This window comes from Ctenopharyngodon idella, chromosome 17 (assembly GCF_019924925.1).
Source record: "Ctenopharyngodon idella isolate HZGC_01 chromosome 17, HZGC01, whole genome shotgun sequence".
Lineage (NCBI taxonomy): Eukaryota > Metazoa > Chordata > Actinopteri > Cypriniformes > Xenocyprididae > Ctenopharyngodon > Ctenopharyngodon idella.
In genome coordinates, this window is record NC_067236.1 from 8,176,284 (window position 1) to 8,193,274 (window position 16,991).

The 16,991-nt window shown below is 37.3% G+C and overlaps 1 protein-coding gene across 4 annotated transcripts in view; it reads left to right on the plus strand.

Annotated features, from left to right (window-relative positions):
• The first annotated feature begins 214 nt into the window (after nt 1-214).
• The window catches only part of grid1a (glutamate receptor, ionotropic, delta 1a), a 307,031-nt gene continuing 290,254 nt past the window's right edge, over nt 215-16,991 (plus strand). For 2 of the 4 annotated variants that reach the window (XM_051868935.1, XM_051868938.1), the window contains exons 1-2: nt 215-2,027; nt 4,814-4,969. In XM_051868935.1, coding sequence (XP_051724895.1) covers nt 1,949-2,027; nt 4,814-4,969 — 235 coding nt within the window. In that variant the 5' untranslated portion in view covers nt 215-1,948. The remainder of the gene's footprint in view (nt 2,028-4,813; nt 4,970-16,991) is intronic. The other 2 variants (XM_051868936.1, XM_051868937.1) reach the window with 2 other exon arrangements.

Below are 16,991 nucleotides of genomic sequence, written 5' to 3' on the forward strand. Positions count from 1 at the left end.
CAACAAAAAGGAGACAGGTTGATGTCCTTCACTGATTCAAGACAACGGTCTGACAGACTACCTGCTCAGCTCCATGCAAATAAGTTACATCACCTCCTTTCTTGGTATGCCTGTGAGAACATCGTAAAAACAGTTACCGGCATTACGTTGTCATGACAATAAAGCTGAGAGATTGGATATGGTAATTAATTGATTTTATTCACACTAGTTTCATTTTAACATGTATGGCATGCATTTGCCTCGTTTACTTGTAAGTTCCTTAAAAGAGGGATGAATTGAAATGTATTATGCTATCAGTTTAATTCCCATTTCTGTAATTCAACATATTTGGATTTTTATATGATGGATTCAGCACATTGAAGAATAAATCTGTGGGGATAAAAATATTCTACTAGAACTAGATCTACTATATTAAGATTTGTTTTGTTAATCATCATTCATTTTCTGTCATTTAGCCAATATGGTATTTCATATGGTATTATAGTATTTCAAAATTAATTTTATGAAAAGATAGTTAAGATTTACCTTAGGAAACGAAGCTGAAAAGAAAAACTATATAAACATTTACCTGAAAATCATGTAAATGACCTTTTAATACATTCACTGCATAAAAAAGTTTGAATTTTGCCGTTTCAACTAATTTCTAATCTGTAGGGTTCTCAGAGAGCCTCGCGACAGCAGTTCATCCGAGTCACCATAGGGGCGCTGTGGCGCTGTCCAGGTCCGAGTGATCCAAGCTGACGACCTGATAGCCTTCACCAAACAATTAAGAGATATTTCTGTTAGTGTCGTCTCAAGAAATATCCTTTAATTGTAAAGTGAAGGTTATCATTCTTCATCCGATAAAAAGGAAAATGTCAGAAAAGTATGCTAGCAAATTTCTGCAAGAAACGTGACTTGAGTCGCATTTTCGTGGCTTTTATATGTTGGAGAATTAGTTCCATGAGCTGCCAGACTCGTTTAAACGACTCACCTTAATTGTGAAATGTTTTTTTTTTGTAAAAATGCTTACACGCCATAGTATAGATTCGACGTTAGTCAGCCATTCACAATTCACAGTTCACAATTCATTTCAGTCTCATTCACCCTTGTTTTCCTTCGTTCCGTGGTTGCTACAGACTCCGTTTCTTTTCTTTTTCAGTGTACTAGCGGGGTCTATATAAAGTACCAGGCAAAATATCCACCGATAAACGGAGCGCCGGAGGTCGCCTTTTTCTTCTCTCCCACTTCTGGACTCGCTGTTAGTGCGGCGAACTTCTGTAGAGAATTTTAAGCGTCCGTATTATCAACTTTTCTTTAAGCCCTGATTCAAAATCAGTGAGAGCTTGTGTCACTGAGAAGAAAAAATGTTTAGAATTAAATATTTGAGGAAATTCTTCTTCCTGGTGGTCGGTTGAACTTCACGCGCTCAGGGCTGTGCTGGACCTCCCGCCGCCCACTCCGCTGTGGCGACTCTCTCTGGCGCGCGCAGATTTCATTTCTCCTTGGTTTTTACCGTACCGTTCCGATCTTTCGATTCTTTGGTCACGTGGAGCAGAGAAACGCAAAAAACTCCGAGCTTTCAGAGAGAGAGAGAGAGGGTGAGAGAGGGAGAAAGAGAGAGAGAGAGAAAGAGAGAGAGGGTCTCTCTCTGCGCTGCAGTTAGCAGTATCCACAGTGAGAGCTGGAGCGCGCGGACCCGTTTCTTTGCCTCTGACCGTGGTACCCCCGTCGTTTCCCTTGCTCTCCTACCCCTCCTTTTCTGCTTTCCTTCCCTTGAGAGCTTATTTTTTCCTCGCGAATATCCTTTCTCACTTTCAATTTTAATAGATCTCGGAGAAAGATAGAAGTGACGCATCCTTGATCTCTTCCATAGTGGTCGTTCTCGCGCAAGCTCTTTTTCTCTCTGGAACTGGATTTTTTGAAACGACGTGGAGGCGTGGATGATACACCGGGGCGAGAACTGGAGATGGAGTTGCTCGTGATCAGCCTCTCCTTATGGATCCTGCAGTGCCGCTCAGCTCGCGCGGACTCCATTATTCACATCGGTAAGCACGTTCTTGGACAGACGAGCTGATACACGTACGACTTTTTTCAGTACATCGCTTTTTAAAGTCTAAAGCGTGCAGATTTTACTTGATAGAAGACACATTCGCTCCCCTGAACAGTTTGGCATTAGATAAATGGCTTTAACTTGACAGGAAACATTAGCAAACAGGTCCACAAAGTGCATTTCAGGTGGTGGCGAACGCGTAGGGTCCATGAATGATTTTAGATAAACGTATAATCAAATCGAAACGTCTATTATCGGTCTTTTTCAGGGTTAACTCCAGTCCACCCCTCCCCAGCCTGAAGCCTGAACTTTGTGTTGAACGTGACGGCAATTTTAATTATGTTCAGTAAGATACTGAGCGCGCGACAAGTCTCTTCACGTGCTCGTTCGGCGTTTCTTAACTGAACTTCAGCTTGTGCTGCTGTCTACTTATTGTAGAACGTATAACCTTTTTCTCAGACGCTTTTGTTTTATCGGTCGTTTGTATTAGCAAGCTTAGCAGCCTTGTGTCAGATGCTGCATTCAGTCCTCTACGATATCTTACGCTGGGAACGTAATTGGTTTGCTTGCTGACTTGAATATATTGGCTCAAAACACCCGTAAATATGTTACTTGAAGAAATGTGCGCGTATTAGGATACATAAAACTGGTTCTTGCTGTATTCTGTTTTATGTTTTATCTGTTGCTTCTGGTGCTCTTGGTAGGGAAGCTCTTCTTTGTATGCAGTGGATGTTCTCCACTATCCGGTGTGCTTGACTCTTCTCCTCACCACCAAGATCACTTAAAATTGGATTTGAAGCTTAGTTTTAAAAAAGGGTGGATTTTAAGTCCCATATGTTGAAGCATAGACACTGTCACAAGATATACTGACAATTTAACTGACTTTTATTTATTGACATTTATTGAACATCATAAAATGCAATTATCTCATGATATGACTTGGTAGTCTACTTGGTAGTTGAGCACTTGGTAGTCTTCTCAGGTTTTTATCTAATTTGGTCTAAATGATTTGAATACCTGTTTATCCTTGGTATAGATTATAACTTTATCCTGGGTATAGGATAATTATTTTCTAGTTGTGTACTGTACAGGCAAATGAGATAACCCTAATTCAACCCTTATTCAAAAAGACAATAAATTTAAAAGACATAAAAAAAAAGAAATATTGGCATAATTTGGCCTAATCCATTATCCTTAAAATTAAGAAGTGAATATATTTTCATTTAAAATATAATTAATATTTGTCTGCCAAAGTTATTTTGGCGTAGCTGACATGCAGGAAGCAATTTTGTGGTCATGTGACAAGAAAACCAAAATAGAGAGGTCCCTTTAGACCCTCAGTATTTTGAGATTTTGAAAAGACATTTTGTTCATGTCAAATAGAACAAGTTAAAAGGTTTTTCCTCTTTATAATCTTAAACATTCTTATTTGCCTTTGACCTGCATGTGTTGGCGAAGTGATTAAAATGAGCGTGCTTTTGTTGCCTCATTGCACGGCATGAGGCCTCAGCGGCTGTTTGTTGATGGCTAACCGTGCATGTAAATAAATAAAGCCCTATTTGCTTCTCCTACACCTTTGGCACTTCATGCCGGCTGCTCTGTGCATTTTATCACTGTCGCCTTGATCTCAATGTGTCATATCATCGATGGGTCACTGTTTATAGTCCTGCACAAATCAGCCTTATTGATTGCATCCAGACACATTCTGATTTAATACTGGGCTGTATTTCCAAGTGTCATGGACTTGTTAGTGAAACAGAACTTTATGGGTTACTCGGTCGTGTGAAGTCAATGTTTAAATTGCTCTGTGCAATATTATGTCTAGGATTAATCCGAAAGCAGGTGAATACAAAATTCCCCTATTTAGTACATGGCCCTCTGAAATACTTGAATCTGATAGGTCAATCGTGGCATTGAACAGAATATTTATGACCTCTAACAGGATATTTTATGGCAATTTTCATTGGCCATGGCAACAGACTAGTGCTTAAACCACGTTTATTATTATATAATTTCCAGTCTCTTTCTTTTCATATAAACACACCACTTGGCAGAATCTTGCAATTTAAAACATTTAGATTGCAAATTAATGGTATCTAAATTAATATTGCATCAGTGTTTGTCTTGTTGCTAGGCTGATTGTTTTCATTTGTGGAAGCTTTAAGCTAATCTACCAGCAAGATATTAAATTTTTTCTCAAATCAATCCTTCATATCCTTTTTTTAAATTTATTTTGTAAGTAGCTGTGCAATAAGAGCATACTCCCTTACTTTATTCATTTTTCCATTTCATTTTTTTGCTTGGCCTGTCCACTTTCTGAATTGTTTGACTTTTCAAGGACTCTGCAAACTCTAACAACATATAAAAACAGCTCAAATTCACCACGGATGCACCTGGTCACGTATAAGATCTCCTTGACATAAAAGATCTTTCCGTAGGCTTACAACCCACTGTGTTTCCACAGACTGCAAAATGCCCTTGACAAATTAAGGATGCATATAGAATATTTACAGCATTTCCAGTGATTGCGCTCTCCATGGTGCTGAACTCGCTCCTAGAGTGCCGTTGGCTATTGACAGGTGAAGAAGTTGCTGTAAATCGTGTCTGATGGTTATATGGTGCGTTCTCTATATAGTTTCAACAGCTTGACCCACATTATGAATTTGCGCTCCCTTTATCTTTGCCCACAAGATTGATATGGAAGTTTGGTATGAAACTATGAAATGGCTTTCAGTGTGAATGGTATATTAATAATAACATACATTCTGTTTCATTCAACAGGAGCTATTTTTGAACAGAACGCCATACGGGACGACGAGGTTTTTCAGCTTGCCATTTCAGACCTGAGTTTGAATGACGACATCCTCCAGAGCGAGAGGATTACCCATTCCATCAAACTTATCGAGCCCAACAACCCCTTCCAGGCAGTACAGGAAGGTGAGTGAATGACTGGGATCTCTCAGTAATCGATTAACCACACTCTTCTACTTTATCTTTCTGTCCAATCCGTTTGCTTGAGCAATGGACCTTCTCGTGAGACTCTGACGTCAACCAGTAGAATAGCTGCAAGTGTGGGATTTCCAATTCTTTTTATGTGTCTCCAGGGCTTTCAAGTGTTGATTTCCTCCTCTCTGTCTTTATTTCTATTTAAATCTTGTTCTTCACCTTTCAAACAAACTAAATAAGCACCTCTTGGAATCAGAATCCAGTGGAAATGTGCTGAGGACATATGTGGTAACATGCTGAGGGTGTTTGTGTCACACAGGCAAGCTGGATCAGCAGACAGTGATGTATGAATGTAGCAGGACTTGATTTATGTTATCAAGCATGAAGGCCAACTGTCATCATCTGTCCAGTTCAGACATTTTCATTGCCTTCCTCATATAAGCAAATCCTCAGTTTAATCATGGCTACCTGGATTAATTTTAAAAACAGTTATTATCACAACTAACATATTCTCATATTACAGAAAGGGTCCAGGGGCCGGTTTCATGAAAATCTTATTGAGAAGTTGAGAAATTTCTTATGAAATGGATTTGTAAGAATGTTTCTGCAGTTCTTGGAATAGTTCTCAATTATTTTTTTTTTTAAGAACATAGTTTATTTTCTGAAGAAGAAAATCACAGGCTTTGGTGTTATTTGATTGTATGGCAGTTCTTGAAGAATCGCTGTTGAACTTAATGAAAAAAACGTCAAAAATTATGTTATAATCATTAGAATTACGCACACTACTTTTGGTGCAGCTGGCTTGGTGGGAGTTCAGCACTTGACATTGCATTTTTTAATGTGACATGTATTTTAAAAACTTCTTTTAAAGAGCCTTAAAAGAGAGCGATCTTTGGCTTTCAATTGCTCTCTATTTTTCTTGTTCTTACTCTAGAGTGAATGTGTCCGGTATCTGTGTGTGTGTGTGTGTGTGTGTCACTTCTATGAGATTAAGGTAAATTATGTCGTAATTGTAAAATTTAAAATGAGGTTGCTATTTGAGTCGTTTTTGAATTTGAAATTCAGCAAGTCATGTCATGCATAATCATGACGATCATTGTTTGCATTGTCACTTAAGAGTACTTGAAGACATTTATATGTAGCTGTTATGTTGTAATGCTTTATATTTGAAACGACCCAATCAGTTCATTAAACTTAACAACATTAAATAACTTTAAGAAGTTATTTACAGTGATTTTTAAGAACATTCGTTTCAGGAATTCAAATTTGTCTCAGTTTTGTCTTTAGAACCATGTTAAAATCAAAGATTCTTAAATGTTTTAAGGAATATGAAATATTTTTAAAGTGCCTTTATTATGCTATTTTAAAGGTTCCTAGTTTTGTTTTGAAGGTCTCCTCCTAGGGCAACTGTCAGGACCCTCAGAGAGGGCCTAAACTATTGTAAAAATAATATTTAAAAACTTTTAAATAATAGTTTAAAAACTTGGGTTAAATGAAAGACCCGTTTTCTCCCTATAAGAATTTTTCCGCCTAACGCTTTCAGCTCTGTAATTGGTAGTTCAGCTATGAAATGTCAGAGGGCCAAACAAAAGCAAGTCAATGAGAGACTAATTTCAAATGACAGTAAAATTGACCAATCATATCGTTCCTCTAAATGGGTGGGGTTTGATATCACTAACTTTATGACAAGTTCCGGCTGCTGTGGGGAACACAATCGAAAAACAAAAAAAAAAAGCTAATAAAATAGCTAGCGCTGTTCACTATGGAAAACGCAAGTAACATTAGTGAGAAGGACATCGTTGCACACTTATTATCCATGGTGTTTTCAAAATTAACTTTTAATGAAAATTTTGAGTTAATCGTCAAAAGAAGACCACTACCTAAAATGACAGAAACCATCTTTGTAATGGATAATTGGATAGTTTGTAATAGTGTAATTGGATAATTCATTTGGCTCTTGTCCCAATCTTCATTTAACAGATTTTTTCAAATACACTGATTCATCCAGTAATGAAACAAGAGTATTTATGAGCGTGTCATTGAAGATTTTTTAAAAAATAATTAATTCAAATATATTTACAATTTTAAAATAGACTGCAGCACTTAATATTTTGTCAGAACCTCTAAATTACATGTTATTTCTTTTAGTTGTCATTCAGAATTGTGATCTCGGTTTGAAACAAAGAAAAAAGTTTCTCAATTTATCCAGAATTGTGCAGCTTTAAGTTTCTTTAAAACTTATTTATTTAATCTTCATATAAAATATAAGAAAGATTTGTTTACATTTTATTTTGCTTTGTTTTTAAAAATTATTTGTTGTTTGCCTTAATTAAAAATGCATTGGTTAAATTCAAAAAAAATTTTTCTACTAAAATTTTTTCAATAGTTATCGATACAGATCAATATGAAACATTATATCGTGATAATTTTTTTAGCTGTATCGCCCAGCCCTACGTTAAACCACTTTCGAAGAGCCTACACTGCTCTGATTGGTCAGATGACCCAGTCTGTTGTGATTAGTCTACCGCTTACAGCAAGTGTTGGAAACGAAACTCCCACTTCTATATCTGAATTTTAGCTCTGGAGGCTTCCTCAGCACTTGTATTCACAGTGATATGAACAGTAATGATGGTGTTAGTTATACTTTATGAATTAAAGCCTGAGTCCTCATCTTTTGGAAGTGCATGCAAAGTGTATTCTCTTTCGCAGTGCAGAAAACAGCATCTTCTTGACACGTCGACTACACAAACCAAACTCTTCTAGGTCTCAGCTACAACTACAGTGTTTGAGCGCAGGTCAAGTAGACATTGCTCGCGGGCAGCCAGTGAAGTCCATAGGCTGGCATTATGCAAATGTGTTACAAACCTATGTAGGCTTGTGCAGGAAGTTAGACTGGAATTACTGACAACTCGTTTCAGGTAGTTCGATTCTTTCTTTTGGGAGACAATAACTCCATTTATCGTGCACTTTAATCTTTTGAAATTTGCAGACATTTTACATTTACAAACAGCTATATAACATACATCATAAAAAATGATATAAGAAAAAGCATAGTTGGGACACTTAAGTTAGAAAATAAGAAAAAAATAGCAGAATTCTGTTCTTAAAGGGTTAGTTCATCCAAAAATGAAATGTCTGTCATTAATTATTCACCCTCACGTCGTCCCAAACCCATAAGACTTCTTTTTGAGATCTTTTTGATGAATTCTGAGAGTTTTCTGTTCCTCCATAGACAGCTACGCAACTGACACTTTGATGCTTCAAAAGGTTCATAAAGAGATCGTAAAACTAATCCATATGAATTGAGTGGTTTAGTCCAAATTTTCTGAAGAGACTTGATTGCTTTATATGATGAACAGATTTAATTTATGCTTTTACTCACATATAAACGTTGATCAGTGAACATAAACAAAAGCTCAACCGAACCTGCCTCACGCGCGAGAGCAAACCTCTTCCGGAAGCTCAAACGTGCTGCGTAACACACGAGAATAAACCTCATTGGTTCTCGCACGCATCAAGCAAACATGCTTGAGCTTCCATTTACCACAACTGATGTGTGAGCTGGTGAATGTTTATATGTGAATAAAAGCCTAAAGTCAAACTCTTGGTCATATAGTGCAATCGTGTCTCTTCAGAAAATTTGGACTAAATCGCTCAATTCCTATGGATTAGTTTTACGATCTCTTTATGAACTTTTTGAATCGTCAAAGTGGTAGTCGCATAGCTGTCTATGGAGGGACAGAAAGCTCTCAGATTCCATCAAAAAGATCTTCATTTGTATTCTGAAGATGAACGAAATGGAACGACATGAGGATGAATAATTAACGGCAGAATTTTTGGGTGAACTAACCCTTTAAGAATGTTTGTTGTATCCGGCTCCAGAGTGTTTAGGGATGACAGTGGGAATGATTGCCCATCCTGAGGACGCTGAGTATTGCACTTCTGTCTGGTTTCCAGGGGCTCTGGGATTGATTAGCCTCCCTGGTTTTGATTGACAGTTGAGTGGTGATGACCTTTCACTTTGCTCTTTAGATCACATTCACCCTACTGAGAAGAAACTCACCTGTCAAATATACACAAGTGCACACCCACAGTCACATACAGCCACTTAATCTCCTCTATCAGCAACACACATACACTTTTGGCATAACATAGTTCCAGCCTTTTACCCACCAGTCAATAAAATGACTTAAGATCCTGTATGTGGAGAGATGACACACAGCTTGAGCTCATGGCTCAGGTGAGAGTGTGTATTGTGGGGACCCAGCTGTGTGTTTATCTCACCTGCATTTGTGCCGCCATGGGCATTACATCTAATTATTCATTCATTCATAAATTCATTACAGCTGTGTGACTACATCATTCACCCACACAGACATCTCACACAGTAGGTCAGTGTGTGTGGGTGCAGAGGTACATTATGTGTGAGTGTGTTGTTGAGGATGAATTGTTTTTTTTCCCCGGTGTGTCTGCGTGAGAGAGACTCCTGTGCTACTGCATAACAATGAACCAGTTTATTTATTTGTTTTTGGTGAGAGACAATAATGCAAGATAGCAAATTCCTGTTATACGAGTCAAGCTAATATTCAAGAGGCAAATGGCCTTGTTGTGTCCTGCTGTGCTTTTTGGGGGGAAAGTGCTGACTTGGAGAAATAGAGTCACCTGAAGGGGAAATCACTTGGGAAATGTCACGTCTTGTGTGAAAACAGTTTTTAGTGTCACATTGAGAGTCCTCTGAACAGCTCTTTTTATTTCCTCTCTTCTCTTTATCCCATCCCTTTCAATTTCTCACCCCTTCTGCTTTCTTCCTCTCCTGTTAAGCCTTTCTAAAGCCCTGATTTGAACTAGTTGTGGCTTCTAGGCCACAGGAAATAGAAATGGTCATCTTGGATGCTGTCAGATCTTTCTGACACACCCTTCTTGTAAAGATCACAGATTTCTCCTTAATTCTTTGCTCTGTCTCCACCTCTTTCATCTTGTCTGTGTTGCTTTCCTTTTTCAGAAGTAAGTCAATAAGGTCTCTTTTCATCCTTTGGACAGGTTGTTAGGCTGGTTCTTAGGCTGCTTATCAACCCTGTTATTTTAAAACATCAGTTATTTATGGAGAGGTCTTATAAATTGAACAGGTCCGAAAAATATACACTCCCATAAACATCTTAATTATAGGTTGATGATGGTTATATCATATTGGGAGTGTGAGGGTAAGTAATGTAACAATTGATACATGTTGGCTAAATGTCACAGGCCAGATTTGGTCACATTGCCTCATTCTAGTAAAACGCAGCATTCACCAAGGTGGGCTTTTAGTGCAGTCTCCGGTTATGACAGTTGCTTTTATTTTTTATATGAATGACTAGCTGGGAAAATGTGTATGATTGTACCTAACCATTACATTTTGTGAAAAGCAAAATCTATGGAGGACTGTTTCCATCATAGAGTGTAAAAAAAAAATTAATTTAAAAAAGTTTTAAATAAATAATAATAATAATAATAAAAAAAAAACACATTAAGATATATTGTCAAAATTATGAGATGTGAGCTATGAAGTTGTTCTTTTAAGTTATAAAGTGGAATTTGTGAGAAAACAATTCAGAATTTTAAAAAATAGTCACAGTTTTGAAAAATAAAATTGTGGCGAATTAAGTTAAAGTCCCCCTGTAGTCAATAATTGTATCCCTTAAAACTCATCTTTGATCACCAAAAAGACACATTTAAACATTTTTTCCCTTCATTGAGCATGAGCTCAGACATTACTGAGGTAAACGCCTGCACAATGGTATCGCTTTTTACAACGTCGGACACATGACGGTAATTCATTTGATTAGCCTTTTGCTTGACTACATTACCAAACAGCTGCTAATAATGTGTTGCTAATGTTACACAAACCCTGTTCCTTTTCACGAGTCAGACAGCTATCTTCTAAAAATCAGTAGGCCTATCCTTAGAAACGCTTTGAACACCTTAAAATGTCAGTGGAGAAAGGCATATAGTTCATCATAACATCGTAATATACATCATACACCCGCTATATTGCTAAATCTACCTGATTTTTTTTATATCAACAGAAAAACATACCAGGAACACCTGGCTTCTTGAGACTCTTCTGCTTCAGAGCACTCATGGTTAATGATATGCTAAAGCCCACCACACATTGACATGATTGGTTACAAGGTAGTTTGTGACATCACAAACACCAGCGATTTAAACAATTTTTTGAAACTGTCTTTAGATCACTGAAGTTTTAAATAGAAAATGCTCACCAATGGTGCTGACTTATGAATTTGCACATGGTTTGTCTTAAAGGATTAGTTCAATTTCAAATTAAAATTTCCTGATAATATACTTACCCCCTTGTTGTCCAAGATGTCCATGTCCTTCTTTCTTCAGTCGAAAAGAAATTAAGGTTTTTGATGAAAACATTTCAGGATTTTTCTCTATATAGTGGACTTCAGTAGACCCCAAACGATTGAAGGTCAAAATTACAGTTTCAGTGCAGCTTCAAAGGGCTTTAAACCATACCAGATGAGGAATAAGGGTCTTATCTAGCGAAACGATCGGTCATTTTCCCCCCAAAAAAAAAAATGTATATGCTTTGTATATGCAAAATGATCGCCACCAGTACTTCCACCAGACCGCCTTTCGTATTCTTCAAAAAGCTTACGCTGTATGTCCTACACCTTCCCTATTCAACTTATGGAAAAAACGAAACTGGCTCCGCGTTCGTTCTGTAATTTGAAAATGACCAATCATTTAGCTAGATAAGACCCTTATTCCTCGTCCGGTATCGTTTAAAGCCCTTTGAGGCAGCAATGAAACTGTAAATTTGACCTTCAACCATTTGGAGTCAATTAAAGTCCACTATATAGAGAAAAATCCTGAAATGTTTTCATCAAAAACCTTAATTTCTTTTTGACTGAAGAAAGAAGGACATGGACATCTTGGATGACATGAGGGTGAGTAAATTATCAGGCAATTAATTTGAAAGTGAACAAATCCTTTAAAGCAAATTAAAAACACCACATATACATATAAACAACATTAAAAATTGATTTTCACCACAGGGGGACTTTAAAAAAATAGTCACAATTGCTAGATATGCAGTAAAGTCACAATTTCTAGATGTAAATGTGCAATTGTAAATGTAAATGTGTGTGGAATAAAGAATTGTTAGATATACAGTAAAGTCACAATTTCAAGAAATTAGATGTAAACGGACTTTCATAAAAACCTGTCCTCACACGCACATTATTTCTTTCATATTCACACAGTTAAATTCAAATGACACATTCGATTCCTTGGTTCCTGAACTATTAGAGATAAGTTTCCCAGTTGGCTGTACAAGAACGGTTCATGGATCCCAGTTCTCTCTCTTACACTCTTGCGCTTTCACTGCGTCTTATCTAAAGCTGAGTCAGGAGGTGGTCTTGGTTGGCAATTCACATTCTGACGTGCCCTTTCAAAATGGCAGCTTGTCTACTCCGTGTCCCCAGTGCAGCTACGGCCAGTGTCTCATATTAATGAGATCCAAAATGGCTACTGTCAGGAACTCAGTTTCTTTTTTAATGTAGTCTGAGCCTCAAATCACTGGACATCTCATTTGTATCAGATCTTAAATGTTTGTAGTCTCAGAAGGGAAATGCTATGACATGAAGTCTATCCTGTTCTTAGTGTAGTGACCTTGTGATTCCACAAGTGCCACCCAAGTCTTCTGTTTAGAGCTGATGTTAACAACCCACCTTCAATGGTCTACCCTTTTATTTTGCATATTTTTATCGAAAGCAGCTTACAGTATGTGCTACTGGACATTCACCATTCTCAATACCAAATACAGCATGTTATTTATGTAAAATATAATTTATTGAAAAATAATATTTAAATAAACAATATTAGCTATTATAAAACTATAAGAGGTTTGTACAATAGGACATAAATACAAGCAAACAGTTCAGTCAAAAGTACAAAAGCAGCACTCTAGTTAAGTTATGAAACTTAACTTTGCCCTTAGCCAATTCGATTTGCTCTGGAACAAGTAATAGATTAATAAGACCAAAGATTGCCCGTTTGATATTCCCAAAATGAATATGGAAACAGAATGAGACAGTAATAGCAATTTAACATTTTGTTTAATTTATTTAACAAATATCCTGTAGTTAACTTTGACAGCCCTAAACAACAGGGCTTTTTTTTTTTTTTTTTTGGTTCACCTAATTTTGAAGCATCCCCTTGCAGACCTCTAGTGGTCACCAGTCTCAGACTACACAGTTACAGCTAACAGCAGTGCAACAGTACAGTACAAATGCATGCATATGCAATGTAATATTAAATGAAAACAATGTAATTGTCCTACAATCATATTACTGTCTCTGAGATTGTCTCGGCTTACATCGCTGTGAATATTTTCATCTGAATGCTCTGTGTTAAATGTTTATGAATGCCCTGGGAATAATTTAAGGAGGTCATCATGAGTACACTAAGGAGTGAGTATTAATCACCTGATTTTCACATAGGCCACGTGCACGTGAGGACAAAGCTCAGGCCTCTTGTGGCGTTCAGCACCGTGAGCTCTGTGTAAACAGCATGCTTGATTAAAGGACGAATATAGATAGAACCTTGTTTAATTAGAGCGAGCTCTAGAGACAGAATGGTTGGTGAGATCCACTCAGGGCCCTAGAGCCTCTCCTATCATTGTCGAGTGACCAGGTTACTGGCCATGAACTGCTCTCGCTTACAATGAATAAAAAGAACAACCATCAGATAATTAGCTGCCTGGAGAAAAGAGCTGCCTCAGTCCCCCTCCTCTTTCTCTCTCTCTCTCTCTCTCTCTCTCACTCTTTTTAACAAGTACAGTATCCTGATATGCTTTCATTAAGCAGATTTGCATTGCATGGTTATTAAGCTAAAAGGATTATAGTTGTCTCTCTAGTGGTGTGGTCTGGGTAAAGGGAGGTAAAGCTTGCGGTCTTGAGTCATGTGATTTATCAGACATTCTCTTGAAACAGCTGGGAGAGTTAATGGTCAGAGAGTTTGAGCTGCTGTTGTAGACCTAATGGAGAACACACTCCATTCTGCAGGATGAAGGAAATTGACCTTGAAATGGCCTTGCAGTGATGGAAGAGAGTACAAATCGGTGTTGTGAGAAACCAGATGTGGATGTGAGAGTGTGATTAGGGCTGTTAACCAGTAAGCAAAAGCACATTGTGTCAGTAGCTGTTTCCGTCCAAGTTGCAAAATTAATTTTTCTGTATACTCCGAATTTTGCAAAAACAAAAAACAACAAAAAAAAAAACTGTTGAATAAAGGTGCTGTCTAATTTATCATTATTCTGTGAATTTTTGAGGGTGAAATCCAGTCATTTCAATAGCAATCCATGCGACCTGGCAAAAAAATTTCCCCATGCAGATTAGGGTTGGGCCGTTAGACGATGCCATCATCCATCGCCGATGGCTGACAGACATCACAATGTTGAGCCAGCACCCGATCACAATACAAATTACATTCAAAACAGTTCAATGAACACAACGTAAACGGTGAAGATTTTATTTTGCAAAAAATGGCAAACTAATTATAGGCTACTAGATTTTTTGCACAAACTAAACCACTGAGATTCCGCATCCAGACCCTGGCATGTTTCCATCCGGACCACAAGACAGAACGGCAGCACCATTTTACTGCTTCTAGTTGAAGTGAGCAGCGCATCACAACAGCAGTGCTGATCACACCACAAGCACTCAAGATTCTTTGTAGTAATGATATTCCAGCACTATATCCTCTAGTAGTTTTATCTAAAGCCAAACGCGCTTCATTCAAGCCCTTTTAGCTCTGTGCGCATTCTCTTTGTCCAGACGCGCGCCACATTAATGGTGCGTGTCCCCTGGCGTGGAGCAGAGTGAGTGTTTTAATTCACTCCAGTGGAAGTTGAGCTTAACGCTCAAACGCGAACGTGAACACCCCACCCCGATGTCAACATTCATCACGATGTTTCACTGTAGACATCGTCTGATGGCAATTTGGTAGACATCGCCCAACCCTAATGCAGATTTAGCATTGGGTTCAGTTGTTCATGCAAATTCAGCGCGTTGACCAACAGAAAGATGCTTGGTTTGATTTCTGTGTGAGCTGTGCTTCATACATTGCTCCACTATTGACAATATATAACATTAACATTAATATTAACATTGTTAATAGATTGACAATGGGCATTTTTTGCCCACAAAATTTTGTCAAATTTGTTTTTGCTGAGTTCAAGAACTTCCACAATGGAATGCTCTTTATAGCTCAAAAGAGAGAAAAACTACAGGACTTTTGGTTTTGAAACTGATTTAGCTGTGCTTTTTGTCTGTTATAGCAGTGCAGTACTGATTTTGATTGCAGGCATTGAATAATGGGCTGTCTGGGTGATTTTTAAATTGAATACATCATATTTCTTCATTTTGCCTCATGCTGTGGTAATGAGATAATACACTCTAGGTTTTTTTCTGCATGTTTTGCTGCATTTCAAATCTGTTTGTGGACAGGAAAGAGACTAAAATTGCAAATCTGCTCAGACTTGTACAGACAGAAAAGGGATTTGATGGGACAGAGAGACATTCTTTCCTACAAAGTTACTGGTCATCTCTGAAAGTTTGAACAATTTTGTACACTTCAAGTTGAAATACTCAGCTCGTTGAACAACTCAACATGTACAAGTAGAAGTTCAGTGGAAAATCTGATGCCCCCCTGACTCTAATGGAAATTATGTGTTGCCCACATTCGAAGCAGAGTGACAAATCTCAATTATTAAGCACTTAGCACATCTTTTTGGCATTTATACACTATCATTCATAAGTTTGGGTTCAGTAAGATTTTTTTTTTTGTTTGTTTTTGAAAGAAATTAATTCTTTTTCTCAGACAGAAACCATTAAATTGATCAAAAGCGAAAGTAGAGACATTTCTAATTTTATAAAAGATTTCTATTTCAAATAAATGCTGTTCTTTTGAACTGCCTATTTTTCAAAGAATCCTGAAAAAAATAGTAACAAAAATACATATATTAAAAAAAATATTAATCAGCACAACTGATTTCAACATGGATAATAAAAAGAAATGTTTCTTGAGCACCATATCAGCATATTACCATGATTTACAAAGGGGTAACGTGACACTGAAGACTTGAGTAATGTTGCTGAAAATTTGCAGCTTTGCTATCAAATTAATAAATTATATTTTAAAATAGAAAACAGTTATATTAAATTGCAATAATATTTCATAATATTACTTAGTGAACATTAGACTTTTTTCATAATCATAAAAAATAATCTTACCGATCACAAACATTTGAATGGTTGTGTATGTTTTGATTGTACTTTGTTTCCAGTCTGCCTGTGGAAAGCACAGTATGCAACAAAAAAAATCAGTGCAGATCTTCAGAATATACTGTACTAATAACTAACTCGAGTTTTGTTCAAACACGGATGTCATGTGTTTGTTCTTTTTGCTGCTTTTCTACAGATGTTGAACAGAATCACTGGAGATATTTTAGCTCTGAACAATGTGAGAGTTCCTCTCCAAATTTCACCACCAGCTTGGATTTCATCTAGCACTCCTAATTGCTATATTCTGCATTAGCCCTGAGCTCTCTGAACTTCTGGGCTCAGCTTGGCAAAAGGAGGAGAAATACTCAAAATTGTCAGTGCCATGCCAGTTTGGGTCCTCTGTCTTGCATGATGTACAGTATTATTGGCTGTGATTGATTCAGATATGAACACAGACTTTCTTGTCATAATGAGTGAGCGTGTTTCTCGCTCTTCTCTTAATTCAATTCGATTTTCACTTTCTATTTAGTGTGCTTAATTGGCATGACAAATAACATTACATTTGCGTTACTAAAGCATATTCTCTCTCTCTCTCTCTCTCTCTCTCTCTTTCTCTCTCCCCCCTTCTTTTTCAGCTGACATATATTTATATGTCCTGCAGTTGCAATACCAATGTTTAAACTCCGGTCCAGACGGTCACATTTTCACAGATTTGATCATTT